Consider the following 15,976-nt stretch of genomic DNA (forward strand, 5'->3'; position numbering starts at 1 on the left):
GAGAATAAAGTCGGAATACTACGAGAATAAAATCGAAATACAATGACAATAAAATCAAAATACAACGAGAATAAAGTCGAAATACTGCGATAATAAAATCGAAATACAATGAGAAAAAATCAAAATATAACGAGAATAAAGTCGGAATACTACGAGAATAAAATCGAAATACAATGAGAATAAAATCAAAATACAACGAGAATAAAGTCGGAATACTACGAGAATAAAGTCGAAATACAATGTGAATAAAATCAAAATACGAGAATAAAATCGAAATACAATGAGAATAAAATCAAAATACAACGAGAATAAAGTCGGAATACTACGAGAATAAAATCGAAATACAATGTGAATAAAATCAAAATACAACGAGAATAAAGTCGAAATACTACGAAAATAAAGTCGAAATACTACGAGAATGAAGTCGGAATACTAAGACAATAAAGTCGGAATACTACGAGAATAAAGTGAGAATACTTCGAGAATAAAGTCGAATTACTCCGAGAATAAAGTTGAAATACTAAAAGAATAAAGTTGAAATACTAAGAGTATAAAGTCGTAATATTTCAAGAATAAAGTCGAAATAAAAGAATAAAGTCAAAATACTACGAGAATAAAGTCTAGAATAAATTCTCGTAGTATTTCGACTTTATTCTCATATTTCAACTTTATTTTCATAGTATTTCAACTTTACTTTCGTTGTATTTCGATATTATTTTCAAAATATTTCGAGTTTATTTTCATAGTATTTCAACTTTATTCACAAAATATTTTTACTTTATTCTCATAATATTTTGACTTTTCGCAACTTTAATTTGATTTTTATAATGATTTTTTTTTTACATGGCACTGCACTAAAACGCAGTTAAAGTTTCCTATTTTTAAATAAAAAAAATACTCTTTTTGACTTTTTAGACAATATATTAAAATATGTAGATTTAAGTAAAGTGATGGTCTTTTCTGTATGGTTGTTTGTGTGTGTGTGTGTGTGTGTGTGTGTGTGTGTGTGTGTGTGTGTGTGTGTGCGTGTGTGTGTGTGTGTGTGTGTGTGTGTGTGTGTGTGTGTGTGTGTGTGTGTGTGTACCTGGTATTCATCACGTTGTGGGGACCAAATGTCCCCACAAGGATAGGAATACCAGTAGATTTTGACCTTGTGGGGACATTTCTCAGGTCCCCATGAGGAAACAGGCTTATAAATCATGCACAATGAGTTTTTTTTGATGAAGTAAAAGTGTGCACAATCTCCTGTGAGGGCTAGGTTTAGGTGTTGGGTTGGTGTAGGGCGATAGAAAGTACGGTTTGTACAGTATAAAAACCATTACGCCTATGAAATGTCCCCATAAAACATGTAAACCCAACATGTGTGTGTGTGTGTGTGTGTGTGTGTGTGTGTGTGTTTTGGTCTGTGTGCGTCACTTTCAGTCATCATGGACTCAATCGGCCCACTGACAGTGTGTTTGTGTCTGAGATCCCGTTGTGTCGGGTGAGAGGCTCATTGTTTTGGGGTCTCAACGCAAGGGCCGCGTCCCACACACTAGAGCTGTTGTCACAGACTACAGCCTCATTTCTCATTTCCTCAGCAGTCTTGAGTCTGTCATGACGGCTGATGTTAAACTGAATTAACTTACACTTACTGCTGAGCTGCAGGAATCTCTTCACAATGACTACTATGTGACCAAAAAACACTGTTTTCGCTGGGACTTTTGAGTTTTAGTTTTACTCTAAATTTATCCTAATTTCTGTCAAAATACTACAAGCATTTATTGTTTTTAGTGTGAAATCATGAGAAATTAATATATGATCTCTGGAGAAGCCATAAATGTTAATGTTGTTGTGTATACTGTCTTCTTTATAGGTTTATGTTGGTTGCATGTTTATATGCATTTTCTGTGCTCCCCTAGTGGTAATGGAGATGAATGGCACCCCCCTTTTGGGCATTTCCTGTGGGTGGCCATTTTAAACAGGATGTGGTGTGTTGGTGGGGGAAGGGAGACAGTTTTTTGACCTGCAGAGCAACCATCTTGGACTTAACACCTTTTTGCTTCTTTTTCCTTTAGTTTTTGTTACAATAAACCATGTTTGAATCACTAAGTGTTTGAGCAGCGTCAATATCACTCTCCCACATGGAAGTGGCTAAAGATTTTGAATAAGAAGCCACTACAATCTCATTCAAAAAGTCTATTTCTGATTTTTTCTGTTTTATATATTGTTTTAATGACAGTGGTTAATAATACCAAGTTAACAATAACTGTAGGACTAGGTCAGGGGTGGGGAACGTCCGGCCTCCGGGCCGTATACGGCCCGCGAGACAGTTTGATACGGCCCACGATTCAATTCAGAAATCCCCCTCCTCTCTCAGGAAAAAAAAAGCTTAAAATAATTTTTCCTGTGATTAAAAAAAATTACAAAAATATAATGAAAATAGAAATAGAATATTATAGATAAAATACAATAATATAAAATAGGTTTGCGTGTCCGGGTCACAGTCAGCGTAAAAGCAACGCAACGCAACGTTCGTTGTCATCACTGATAAACATCATGGCTACCGGCAAGAAAAGAAAAGTAGATGCAGAATGTCGCGCTTTTCAAGAAAAATGGACAAACGATTATTTTTTCGTTGAAGTCAAAGGCAAGCCAGTCTGCCTAGTCTGTGGGGATGCGCTTGCAGTGATGAAAAAGGCCAATATCGAGCGTCATTACATCTCGAAGCATGCTAAACTGAATGAGTTGCAAGGACAAATGCGCCTGGATAAAGTTAACGCTCTTCGGCGGAGTTTGGGTGCCCAACAAGCAGTTTTCACAAGACCGCATTCTGACCGAGAGAATGTTATTCGTACAAGTTTTGTAGTGAGCGAACTAATAGCTAAGAAACTGAAACCTCATTCAGACGGAGAGTTCGTGAAAGAGTGCCTTGTTGCCGCAGCGGAGCTGCTAGCGCCAGAAAAAGTGAAACTCTTCCAAAGTGTCAGTTTATCTCGAAGAACGGTCACAGAACGAATTACCGATATGGCGCAAGACATTGAAACAACACTGAATGACACCGGGAAAAAATTCCAGTTTTTCTCTCTGGCCTGTGATGAAACAACTGACATAACAAATACCGCCCAACTAGCGATCTTTGTGCGTGGAATTACTGATGAGTTTGAAACGACGGAGGAATTGCTGTCTTTGCAAGCCATGCATGGCACTACCAAAGGTGAGGATTTGTTTGAGCAAGTTGTTTTGGCAATGAACAAATTTCAATTACCATTTGAGAAGTTAAGTGGCCTTGCCACAGATGGAGCTCCAGCCATGCTTGGCCAGCAAAAGGGACTAACTGCATTGATCAAAAAAGAAATGAGTCGTCTTAATCTTGATCCAAGTGATTTAGTTGTATGCCACTGTATCATACATCAAGAGAGTCTGTGTGCACATTCCCTGAAGCTCCACAGTGTAATGACAACTGTCGTTTCCACCATAAATTTCATCAAAAGCAGAGGGCTAAACAGCCGGCAGTTCAAGGAGTTACTGAGTGATCTTGAGTCCGAGTATGGAGATCTGGTTTACCATTGTGAGGTGAGATGGCTAAGTCGCGCAGATATGCTTGAACGGTTTTACAAATTGAGGGAAGAAGTAAAACAATTCATGGAGATTAAGGGAAAACCTGTTGTGGAACTCAGTGATGACAAGTGGCTGTGTGATTTGGCCTTTATGGTGGATATAACCAAGCACCTGTCAGAGCTGAACGTCAAGCTCCAAGGTCCGAACCAGCTTCTCAGCTCTCTGCTTTCACACGTGAAATCATTTGAGGCAAAATTAAAGCTGTGGCAGTCGCAACTGGAAAAGAGTTGCACTGTGCATTTTCCTACTCTACAAGAGCACAAGCCTGCTATGACAACTGAGTATGCTGGTGAGTGTGCAAAACTGCTTCAGGCATTTGGCGAGAGGTTTCAGGACATAAAAAGTAAACAAAATGAACTGAAGATATTTGCCGTGCCATTTAACGTGGAACCATCTGAAGTACCTGACAACCTACAACACGAAATAATTGAGCTGCAAAGCAATGATGAGCTCAAAGCAAAGTATAACAACCTCCCTCTGCTTGAATTCTATAAACTGTATGTACGTTCTGAGGATTTTCCCATTCTGAGGAGACATGCACTGAAGTTTGCATCTCTGTTTGGGACGACCTACTGCTGTGAGCAGTTCTTTTCAAAACTGACTCTTGCAAAGACTCGATTCCGCTCAAGACTGACTGACTCAAACTTGGAAAACCAGCTGCGAGTAGCATCGTCATCACTGCCATCTGACATCAAACGCCTCACCAAAGAGAAGCAGTTCCAACCATCGCATTAGAGAGGTTAGTGATATGTGTGTTCAATAAATTAGTATGGCCCTTAAAGGATGTTGCAAAAGTATAAATGGCCCTTGATAGAAAAAAGGTTCCCCACCCCTGGACTAGGTGATGTAAAATATTAAATATTTTCATTCATTGCTTAAAATTGATTTTTAAAAGTGATTTGGAATAATTTGAATGATTTTAAATAATAAACTGAACAAAAATAAGGAATGGTGTATATATATATATATATATATATATATATATATATATATATATATATATATATATATCCATAGGTTCCATGTGACGTCACTGTAGTTTATCGCCGCCATTTTTGTGTCCACGCTACCTGTTTCAGTCTATGGTCACAGCAGCCGCAACTACCAGAGGAAGATCAACAAAACTCCCAGACTGTTCACAACAAGTATACAATATGCTCGGGATATGTTGTTCAGTTAGCTGTAAAAACAGTCATCAGAAAAAAAAAAAACTAACAACAGTTTTATTAGATCTCAGCAGTGCTCGAAGTGGGTCGGTATGCATATAGCGTACCGGTGTCATTCACGCAGGTGCTTTCCAAAGCAGGGTTTTTTTTTTTCGGCACAATAAGAGTACTGGAATAATAATTAAATATTGACTAAGATTGTGAATCAGTACATTATAACGAAAATAATGCCTTAAAATGAAAAGAAACATTTTTTTGCGATTACATCATTTTGAACCGATCAACTCGTAAGTCCAAAGATTTAGTAAACAAGAAAGCATTCAAAGAGCAAGTTCAAAACAGTGCTAATGCGGAGAATAGTGACTTACAGTACATCCAGATGCCGTAAATTATTTGTTTTCATTTGGCTTAAGAGCAAGAGTGTTTTATAGTTGAAGGTGTTTTAGATTATGCGGTGTTTAGTGAATTATGAAAATTAAATAATAAACGCTAAACTATTGTACTACATAGCGTTCGTCATTGCAACGCCTGCAGTAAAGTATATACATGTAAAAGGGTTCTCAAAAATAATCATATTTGTTTTGCTAAAACTATTTATGTACAATTACTCTAAAAATGATTTGTCATACAAAAATGGCACACAAGTTACACACAAACCATCGTCCCAAGTAAATGGTACCATTGTGAATTGTGACTGGCTGCACAAGTGGTGTAATAAACTAAATTAAACTAAAATGTTATTGCAGCCATATAGCTTGAATGAATAAAAATGCATATTTTAAATAAAGAAATCTCATGCTTTTGGTGCTTGAATTTGTGCTTCAATAATGAGATCCAGTTTTAGGAATACACAAGACGTGAAAGACGTCTTCCCTCAGGTATATTTTATGTTTTCTTGGCTTGCTGGATGTTGCGCTTATGCTCAATAATCTCATTTTTTTGCATTCGCCAAAACTAATTTGCCGACATCTAAGCGCGGACTGTGGGAATTAGTGCCGTCAGCGCGAGTCCCGTTCGCTGTGAAGTAAGTTAGTGACCAGCCGGCAGAGGATTCTTCAAGGTCTTAAAGCCTTCACCGAGCGACTACGTTCACAACAATTTACACTTTTTGTCCTAAACATACAATCAAGTCAAATACACAGTGTGGGAAGTAGTAGTAAAAAGTAATTTCTTATTTCAATTTATTATTAAATCTCATTGAGATGCGCTGTGTCTGTTGTCATATCGGACACAAACATGGCGGCGAGCATAGCGGAAGTGACGTCTTTGGTACCCATGAATATATATATATATAGTATGAGAGTATATGAGTTTGTGTCAGCGTGTGTTTGGGAACAGTATGATTTTTAATGGTTTTTAAAGATGGTTCTTATGCTCATCAAGACTGTATTTAATTGATCAAAAATGCAGAAAAAAATGTAATACTGTCAAATATTTTTTCAATTTAAAATAACTGTTTTCTATGTGAATATATTTTAAAATGTAATTTATTCCTGTGATACAAAGCTAAATTTTTAGCATCATTACTTCAGTCTTCAGTGTCACATGATCCTTCAGAAATCATTCTAATGTGCTGATTTATAATCAATGTTGAAAACAGTTGTGCTGCTTAATATTATGTTTGAACCTGTGATTTTTTTTTTCAAGGATTCTTTAACAAATAAAAAGTTGAAAAAAACTGTTTATTTACAATGTTTACAAAATATTTTTTGTAACAATCTCTAAAATCTAAAAGTTTGGGCTCAGTACATTTTTATTTATTTAATTTTTTTTAAAGAAGTTAATATTTTTATTCACCAAGGATGTGTTAAATTGATTAAAAAAAAGTGATAGCAAAGACTTATATTGTTAGAAAATATTTATATTTTGAATAAATGCTGTTTTTTTTAATGTTTTATTCATCTAAAAATCCTGAAAAAAAAATCACAGGTTCCAAAAAAATATTAAGCAGCACAACGGTTTCCAACATTAAGAATAACAGCTAATTAATCATATTAGAATGATTTGACACTGAAAACTGAAGTATTTGCATCACAGGAATAAATTGCATTTTAAAATATATTAACATAGAACGCCATTATTTTAAACTGTAATAATATTTCACAATATACATTTTGTCCTGTATTTTTGATCAAGTAAATGCAGCCTTAATGAGTTTATAAGAACTTCTTTAACAAATCATACTGATCCCAAACTTTTAAGCGGCAGTGTATATACAGTAAAGAAATAAATTTAAATGAACATTTTTTTTAACAAAATAAATAGTTTGATGATGCAATTGTGAGTTTGTGTCAGTGTGTGTTTTAATAAAATGTTTTTCAACATGAATTAAAAAAAATGTAAAAAAAAAAAAAATCATATAATACTTCATATATATTATTCATATATATTTTATATTTTTTCTATTTTCATATTATTAAATATTATATAACATATTATTTATAAAATGTTTATATTTTCATATTATATATTATTACATGTTATATTATTTATAACTATTTAAAATAAAATGTTTTTCAACATGAATTAAAAAAATGAAAAAAAATAATTTATATGTATTATTCATATATATTATATATTTTGTCTATTTTCATATTATTAAATATTATATAACATATTATATAACATATTATTTGTATTATTATATGTTATATAATTTATAACTATTTAAAATAAAAATAATTTTAAATATATATAAAAAAAATAACCAGTTTAATGATGCAAATAGATCTTGAACTGATGCAATTGTGAGTTTGTGTCGGTGTTTGTTTTAATAAAATGTTTTTCAACATGAATTTCATGAAAAAAATGAAACAAAATAACCAGTTTGACGATGCAAATGAATCTTGAATTGAATCACTTGAACAGACCGTTTGAATTGATTGACTGAAATCTATTGAACTTACCATGTCTACATTTTATATCAGCAGCAAAATCATTGTATTCAGTTTATATTACTTAGTAATTAGTTAGTGTAGTAGTATTGTGGCAGAATCTCTGGTAACCGTTGTAAGTGTTGAATTTTGAATGCAAGTGATGCTGTTGTAAGGAAACACACATGTACCTGTAGAATGGTGAAGTTTTCAAGTACACTGTTCATCATGTATTTCTCTGGTAGATGTTTGAGTTTATGGATGAAGTTGATCATGTATTCACACAGCGGTGATCGATGGATCCTGAAGACGTATCTTCCGTTCTCGAAGCGTGCGTACTCCGTCTGAACGACACACAGATGATTAATGTTTCAAAACCGACCTCAAACTGAACACAAGTCACACATACGTGCCATAAAACACAATTATGATGACTTCATATGCTGATATATTTGCATATGGAGGGCATCTTTCTCCTGATCTGACCACTAATGTCATTTCTTACAGCCTTTAAAACAATTAGATGGGCCTGTGCTGGCCGTAAGATGTTTTTGGTGTAAATACGTTGTGACAGGTCACATTTACTCTTACCTCCACCTTTTCCACCACCTGTTTCCCAAACGAGCAGACTTTAGTGGAGGAGGTGATGATCATATTTTCCGGGCTCTCATACTGACTGGATACGCCGTAGAAGAAGCTGCTGTCGTCCTGGAGGTTGATGCTCAGATCTGCCTGCAAAATACAACACACATCCATTCAGAATGAATACACACCTGTAATAAAGTAATAAATATTCAAAGATTATAATATTTAAGAAACGCTCCTTCATAGAATACCATCAGGGTAGTGTCTCAAAAACTGTGGTTTCTCCGTGTATATTTTTAATGTGTTATCGTTGCATTTTTTTTTTTTTTTTTAAGGGAAAATATATTTAAAATGAAACTTCACAAAACATGTATGGGTCACATTTAATCCTGAAATCAAAGATGTTAAATATTAGATTACATTTATATGCATAAATAATATGAAGCCTATTTTAATAACACTAAGATTTTATGTATCGTGAAATTATTTTTATGAAAATTAGTATCATTTTCATAATGCAAAAAAAGAATACTTCATATCTATTATATATTTTTTTCTATTTTCATATTATTAAATATTACACTATTTATAACTATTTAAAATACTTCATAGATAATATATTATTTATAAAATGTTTATACTTAAAAAATTCAAATATTTAAATATTTAAAAACTACTGAAATACTTCATATATAATATATTATTTATAAAATGTTTATGCTTCAAATAAATAAATACTACTTACTACTTAAAATGAAAAATAATAGCAAATACATATGATATTGAACACAATTATATATTTTACAAAGTTTTAAAAAATATTCCTTTAAGTTTTTTTTATACTTTTTAAAGTTTTTTTATACTTTTTTAAAACTTTTATACTTTATAAACAATATATAATTTTCTATATATTTAATATAATCAATTTTATATCTAAAATATGCTTTAATATTAAATTGAATATTAATAATTTTATATTAAATAAATATTATAATAAATAATATTATATATAAAAATATTAAATATATTTATATTCATATAAATATTATATATATATATATATATATATATAGAGAGAGAGAGAGAGAGAGAGAGAGAGAGAAAGACATTAAATATTTACAAAATAACGATTAATATCTTAATATTTAAATAAATAATATACAGTATTTAAAATGTATATTAATTTACTATTAATTATATTATAATAAATTACATTTATATACAGTGTGTACATGTCATAAACAATATAACATTTTCTCTATATTCAATATAATCTATTTTATATATAAAATATGCTTTAATATTAAATTGAATATATATATAATATATTAAATGTATTTATATTAATATAAATATTATATATAGAGAGAGACAAAATTTAATATTTACAAAATAATGATTACCATCTTAATTAAATAATATACAGTATTTAAAATGTATATTAATTTAATATTAATAATTTTATATTAAAGTACATTTATATAGTGTGTGTATATATATAAAAAATATGTTTTCATTTTTTGCATTATGACAATGAGCTTAATTTTGTCACAAATAAAATCTTAGTGTTATTAAAGTCGGCTTTCATAACTGTCATAATGCAAAAAATCATATAATACTTTATATATAATATATAACTTTTTTTTATAATTATTAGATTTTCATATTATTAAATATTATTATATTATTTCTAACTATTGCCACAATGCCAAAAAATCATATAATAATTAAAAAATATATACATATTATATATAAAGTATTATATTTTCATAATGTGAAATATTATATTATTCATAACTATTTACAATAAAAAATAATATAAAAAATATATATGCTATTGAAGACAACTCACTTAAAAAAGTTGTACATGTCATAAACAATATAAAATTTTCTATAAATTTAATATAATTTATTTTATAAATAAAGTATGTTTTAATACAGTACAGTACAGTATATATATAGTTTTTTTTTTTACTTTTTTATTTTAACTTTGGGGTCAAATATGACTTAATATAAAACACTTACTGTATATAAATTGAATTTAATATAAAATTATATTAAATAATATATATATATATATATATATATTATATATCACTATTATTACATTAATCATTATTTTGTAAATATTTCATTTCTTTTTAGTTTTCTTTTTTTATTTAATTGTATATTCAATTTATTTTTTATCTCTGTTTAAATTTAATGTGTTATTTAATTTATTTTGTATTTCTTACTAATTTTTTATGTAATTTAAATTTGTATTAATTTGTTTAAAATGTTTGTTTTATAAATATAATAACAATAAACTAATTGGGCAATATAATCTAGAAAAAACATAAAAATATAACTACTGGGGTCAAATATGACTAAATATAAAACAGTTAAAAAAAAAAAAAAACTGCTTTTTTTCTTTTTTTCTCCAGGTCAGGCAAACCAGAGGAACCAGTAACACAAATCAAAACTTTGTGATTCAGTGTGAAATCTAAGAGTGTGCATGTTTCCAAAATAAAAGCCTCAGGTGTACAAATAGCAGCTGATGATCTGTGTGATGAACAGACGGGTCAGCGAGAGCCGAAAGGCCAGTTGGAAAGCCATCATCGCGTCCCACAATTCACAGCAGCGCAGAGCTAAAGCAGCTTCACCTTTTCCCCTCACATCCACATCCTCATAACGTCCCATTAAGAGCACAACCCCGTCCCCGTCCCCCCTCTCCGCTTTATTCCCTCGTTTATCTTCATTTCTCTGCTGAATCGGCACTCGGCCGCTTGCCCCTCTCTCTCTGCGCGGGAATTCATCCAATTACAATCAACTACCCGCGACGCTCCAAATCGCATTAGTGCGTCCGGCTGCCTGTGTAACAATTTAGCACGGCCGGCTCAAATCGGATTGGGAGCGCACTTCAAAAGCACGGGCCGATCCGTTAGGACAGGGCCGCGAGGCGCGGTGTGAGACGGCGGCAGTAGCCGGTGTGAAATTTAATCTAGAATGCCATAGCTTTGGAGAACAAGCTAGCGGGCCTGTCAACGTCACCATGACAACCTGTGCCCGAGGACGCCCGAGTCATGACCTATACTTATGAGCGCCGGAAACGGCTGATGCCTGCTTTTTTATCGCCACGTCCTTAATGGACTTAATATATCTAATGTTTCTTCACGGACACCTGAAGGGCCCTGGGCTCTGATAAAGGTCTCAGATGCTCTTTAATGAACGATTTGTGTGTTGTTGGGTGTCTTGATGCCAACATTTCAGAAGATGATACTGATGCTGATAGTGAAATTGCAGGATTCTCGATACCAGAGCAAAAATGAATACAAAATTTGTTCCTCAAGGCCAGTTATTACAATGGAATAAAATGGCTGCAATGATATAAAAAGGATAAAACAACATTAAATAACCCTAAAAATGATATATAATGAACTATATATATATATATATACAGTCAAGCCCGAAATTATTCATACCCCTTGCAAATTCTGACTTAAAGTTACTTTTATTCAACCAGCAAGTTTTTGTTTGTTTTTTTGACTGGAAATGACACAGGCTTCTTCCAAAAGATAAGACGATGTACAAGAGGCATCATTGTTGAAAAAAATATTTCTCAGCTTTTATTTACATTTGAACAAAAAGTGACATGTCCAGAATTATTCATACCCTTTGCAAACTGTCACAGTCTATGGGAAAATCCAAAGTTCTATACCATTCCAAATAGTCCAAGCCTAATTACCCTGATTCATTGGGAACAGCTGTTTTAATCAACTCAACAGGTGAAATACAGAAGCTCTCTGCTGTTGGTTTGTGGACAGTCATGGCTAAGACAAAGGAGCTCACTGAGGACCTGCAGTCAGGAAAGGGCTATAATACAAGAAGTTCCCCACTGTGAAAAATCTCAGAGGAAGTGGTTGGAAAAAGTGACACCTGTGCTGGCCAGGAGGATAGTGAGAGAGGTAAAAAAAGATTCCAAGGATCACCACCAAGACCATCCTGATGAATCTGGGCTCTGCTGGTGGCAACATCTCAAGGCAGACAGTCCAACAGACACTGAACACCGCTGGGTTACACAGATGCAGACCAAGGAGGACACCACTTCTCCAGATAAGGCACACAAAAGCCCTCTTGGCCTTTGCAAATGCTCATCTGGACAAAGAAGAAGACTTCTGGTCTTCTGTTTCATGGTCAGATGAAACAAAAATTGAATTGTTTGGCCACAATGATGTAGCCTTCATTTGGCGTAAAAAAGGAGAAGCCTTAAACCTAAGAACACCATCTCCACTGTCAAACATGGTGGTGGGAACCTAATGTTTTGGGAGTGTTTGTCAGCCGGTGGACCAGGAAACCTAATCACAGTAAACAGCACCATGAAAAAGGAGCAATACATCAAAATTCTCAACAACAACATCAGGCAGTCTGCAGAGAAACTTGGCCTTGGGCACCAGTGGACATTTCAGCACGACAACGACCCAAAACTCACAGCAAAAGTTTAACATTAACGTTTTGCAGTGGCCCAGCCAGAGTCCTGACTTAAATCCAATTGAGAATCTGTGGAAGGAGCTAAATATCAGGGTGATGACAAGGAGACCCTCCAACCTGAAAGAGTCGGAGCTCATCGCTAAAGATGAATGGGCAAAAATACCAGTGGAGACTGCAAAAAGCTGCTCAGCAATTATAGGAAGCGTTTGATTGCTGTAATAGCCAAAAAAAGGCTTTTCTATTGATTATTGAGAAAGGTATGAATAATTTTGGACATGCCACTTTTTGTTCAAATGTAAATAAAAGATGAGTAATAATTTTTTCCACAATGATGCCTCTTGTACATCATCTTATTATCTTCTGGGAGACGTCTGTGTCATTTCTAACCAAAAAAACATTGCTGGTTGAATAAAAGTAAAAGTATATATATATATATATATATATATATATATATATATATTGATTTATATTATAAATATACAAGACTATAAATACTAAAAATAAGTTTACTTTATACATTATAATACTATAAAGTATAAGTATTTTTCATGAAAATGTCACAATACATAAAATTTTCGTCAAATTTGCATTATGATCATGAGAATTTGAGTGTAGATATTAGTGGTGGGCCATTATTGGCGTTAACGTGCTGCAATAACGTGAGACTCATGATGACTTTCACCTTGATATTTTAGCGCGGATGTATACCTAGCCGAATTGCACTGTAGGGGGAGAGAACGAGTCTTCGAACCTGTGTGTATGCCTACTGTGAAATTACCACATCAAACGAGACGCGCTAACATGGATGCAGCTATGAAGCCGCCGGGTTTGCTTCAGGGCAGGGGCGATGCTAGACCCTTTTTACTGGGGCACATGCAACTGAATTGACGCTTCTAAAATGACCCTTCTAAAAGCAACGCAGTTTAACCGAAGACTATGCACGCAGATATCCATGCCCGTGCGCGTCTGTGTATTTAACTGCAACGCGCACTCGCGCAGCCTTTCACGCAGAAGTACATGCAGTGTAGGAATAGTTGGTTACACAAGTTTGTATAGTTAATTGTGTTGTGAATGCAATTGTCAAGCAGATTGTGATGCATTTTGGAAACAGGAGATGAGCCCCTGGTCTAATGCGCCACCTGGCTTGAGAAACCCGTTCTCAAAGACTTTTTTTTTAGTCATTATTTGGGTAGTACACATATTCTGAATGCCTTCGGCAGAATTCAAATTAGCCATTTTAATCTAGATTAATTCCAAGATTACAGTGAGATTAATCTGGATTAAAAAAATTAATCTATGCCCACCACTAGTAGATATGCTTAATTATAATTACAAAAACTTTTTTAATTGTTTAATGTTTTAATGTAACTTTAAAAATAAGGAATATTTGAGTAACCTTTATAACTTTTTAAATAAATAATTGTGTTCAATAGCATATATATTTAATGTTATTTTACTTTAAATAGTAAATAATGTAATAATATTTAATAATATGAAAATGTAATATTTTAAATAATATATATCATATATAATGTATTATATGTTTTTTATTATGGTAATAATCTTAGTGTTATTTAAAAAGGCTTTATATTTGTGTTATATATAGACAAAAGGAAATAAACAATGAAATATATAATATACAGTAAACCTAAAATATATTAATTTAATATTATTTTAATTTATACATAGTGTATATATATATATATATATATATATATATATATATATATATATATATATATATAATGTATATAGAGACAGTAAATATATATATATATATATATATATATATATATATATATATATATATATATATATATATTATGTATATAGAGACAGTAAATGAAATGTTTACAAAATGATTAATATATTAATAATAAAATAACTAATTTACAGGAAATTAAACTGTATATTAATTTTAACATTAATCATTTTCTAAATTAAATGTGTATGTATGTATGTATGTATGTATATATTTATATATATGTTTTATACACTTATCATCTATTTGTAAAATCATTTTATATATAAAAAATGCTATATTCCTTATTTCAAAAATAAAATATTAACAATTAAAATCAAAACAAGGGATTGTCTTCAATTTTTATGCATATTAGAATAATATCATAATACAAGTATATGACATAAAATCTATAATAAATTAAATATTAACAATTGTATATTCAATTAAAACATTTTAATATTAAGTTTGATTGAAGTTAAATATTAATAATAAATATTAAAATAATAAAAATGAAATATATAATAGAAAAACTGTATATAAAATAACTATAATTTAAACAATTATATTAAATTAAATTAAATTAAATTAATGTTGTAAGAGACAGAAAAAAAATCATAAATAATATAACATTTTCTATATATTTTCTATAATCTATTTTATATATGTGACCCTGGAATAGCCAACAGTACATTTTGTGGGTGAAAATTGTTGACTTTTTTTACGTCTTTTAGCGTCTTTTACGCTAAAACTCATTAGGATATTAAGTAAATATCATGCTCCATGAAGATATTTTGTAAATTTCCTACTGTAAATATATCAAAACAATTTTTGATTAGTAATATGCATTGCTAAGAACTTCACTTGGACAACTTTAAAAGTGATTTTCTTATTATTTAGATTTTTTTGCACCCTCAGATTCCAGATTTTGTCTAATCCTAACATGCTCCTAAAATGTTCATTAGTATAATCTACACCAAAACACAAACAACAAGTACAGACAGTCCCAGCGTAACCTCACAAATACACAAAAAGGCAATGATTAAGCACTTGAACAATACTTAAGTGTCTCTCCGGAGGCTGGCGGCTCTATAAATAGCGGTCTGCGTGTGTTTTAGAGGGAGTGACAGTAAGAGGGACAGGTGCCCAAGCTCAGATTTCTCTAATGAAAGAGCAGAGCCTGCTACTGTGACCTCCAACATCCCAACCTCAAACCCTCACCCACTGGCCAGCAATACAGATTTACAACAGCCAATAAACAGTTTGCATTTTCATTTGCTGTTCATACTTATTTAAAACTTCAAATGTCTTCTTTAAGAAATAAGATACAAGGGACCTTGTGAATATAGTGTACATGTAAACAACTACTGTTACAAGCCACTGTAATGAATAATTGGGTGAATTAAAGTTTGCACGTAGTTACACATTTGCGTCTCTTCCAAATTAAATTAGTTGAAAACCAAAAGGAATAAAAGGCAGAACGTCACTTACAAATGAAAGAAAGAAAGAACAAAACAATAAAATTTCAAAATTAAACCAAAAAT

The 15,976-nt window shown here is 31.9% G+C and overlaps 1 protein-coding gene across 1 annotated transcript in view; it reads right to left on the minus strand.

The window, feature by feature from the left end:
- LOC141301684 (transcriptional enhancer factor TEF-3-like) overlaps positions 1-15,976 on the minus strand; it is a 54,904-nt gene that overhangs the window by 4,401 nt on the left and 34,527 nt on the right. The window contains exons 9-10 of the mRNA XM_073831875.1: positions 8,231-8,371; positions 7,831-7,983 (exon numbers count right to left, since the gene is read on the minus strand). Coding sequence (XP_073687976.1) covers positions 7,831-7,983; positions 8,231-8,371 — 294 coding nt within the window. The remainder of the gene's footprint in view (positions 1-7,830; positions 7,984-8,230; positions 8,372-15,976) is intronic.

The sequence above is a fragment of the Garra rufa genome, chromosome 25 (assembly GCF_049309525.1).
Source record: "Garra rufa chromosome 25, GarRuf1.0, whole genome shotgun sequence".
In the NCBI taxonomy this organism is placed as follows: Eukaryota; Metazoa; Chordata; class Actinopteri; order Cypriniformes; family Cyprinidae; genus Garra; species Garra rufa.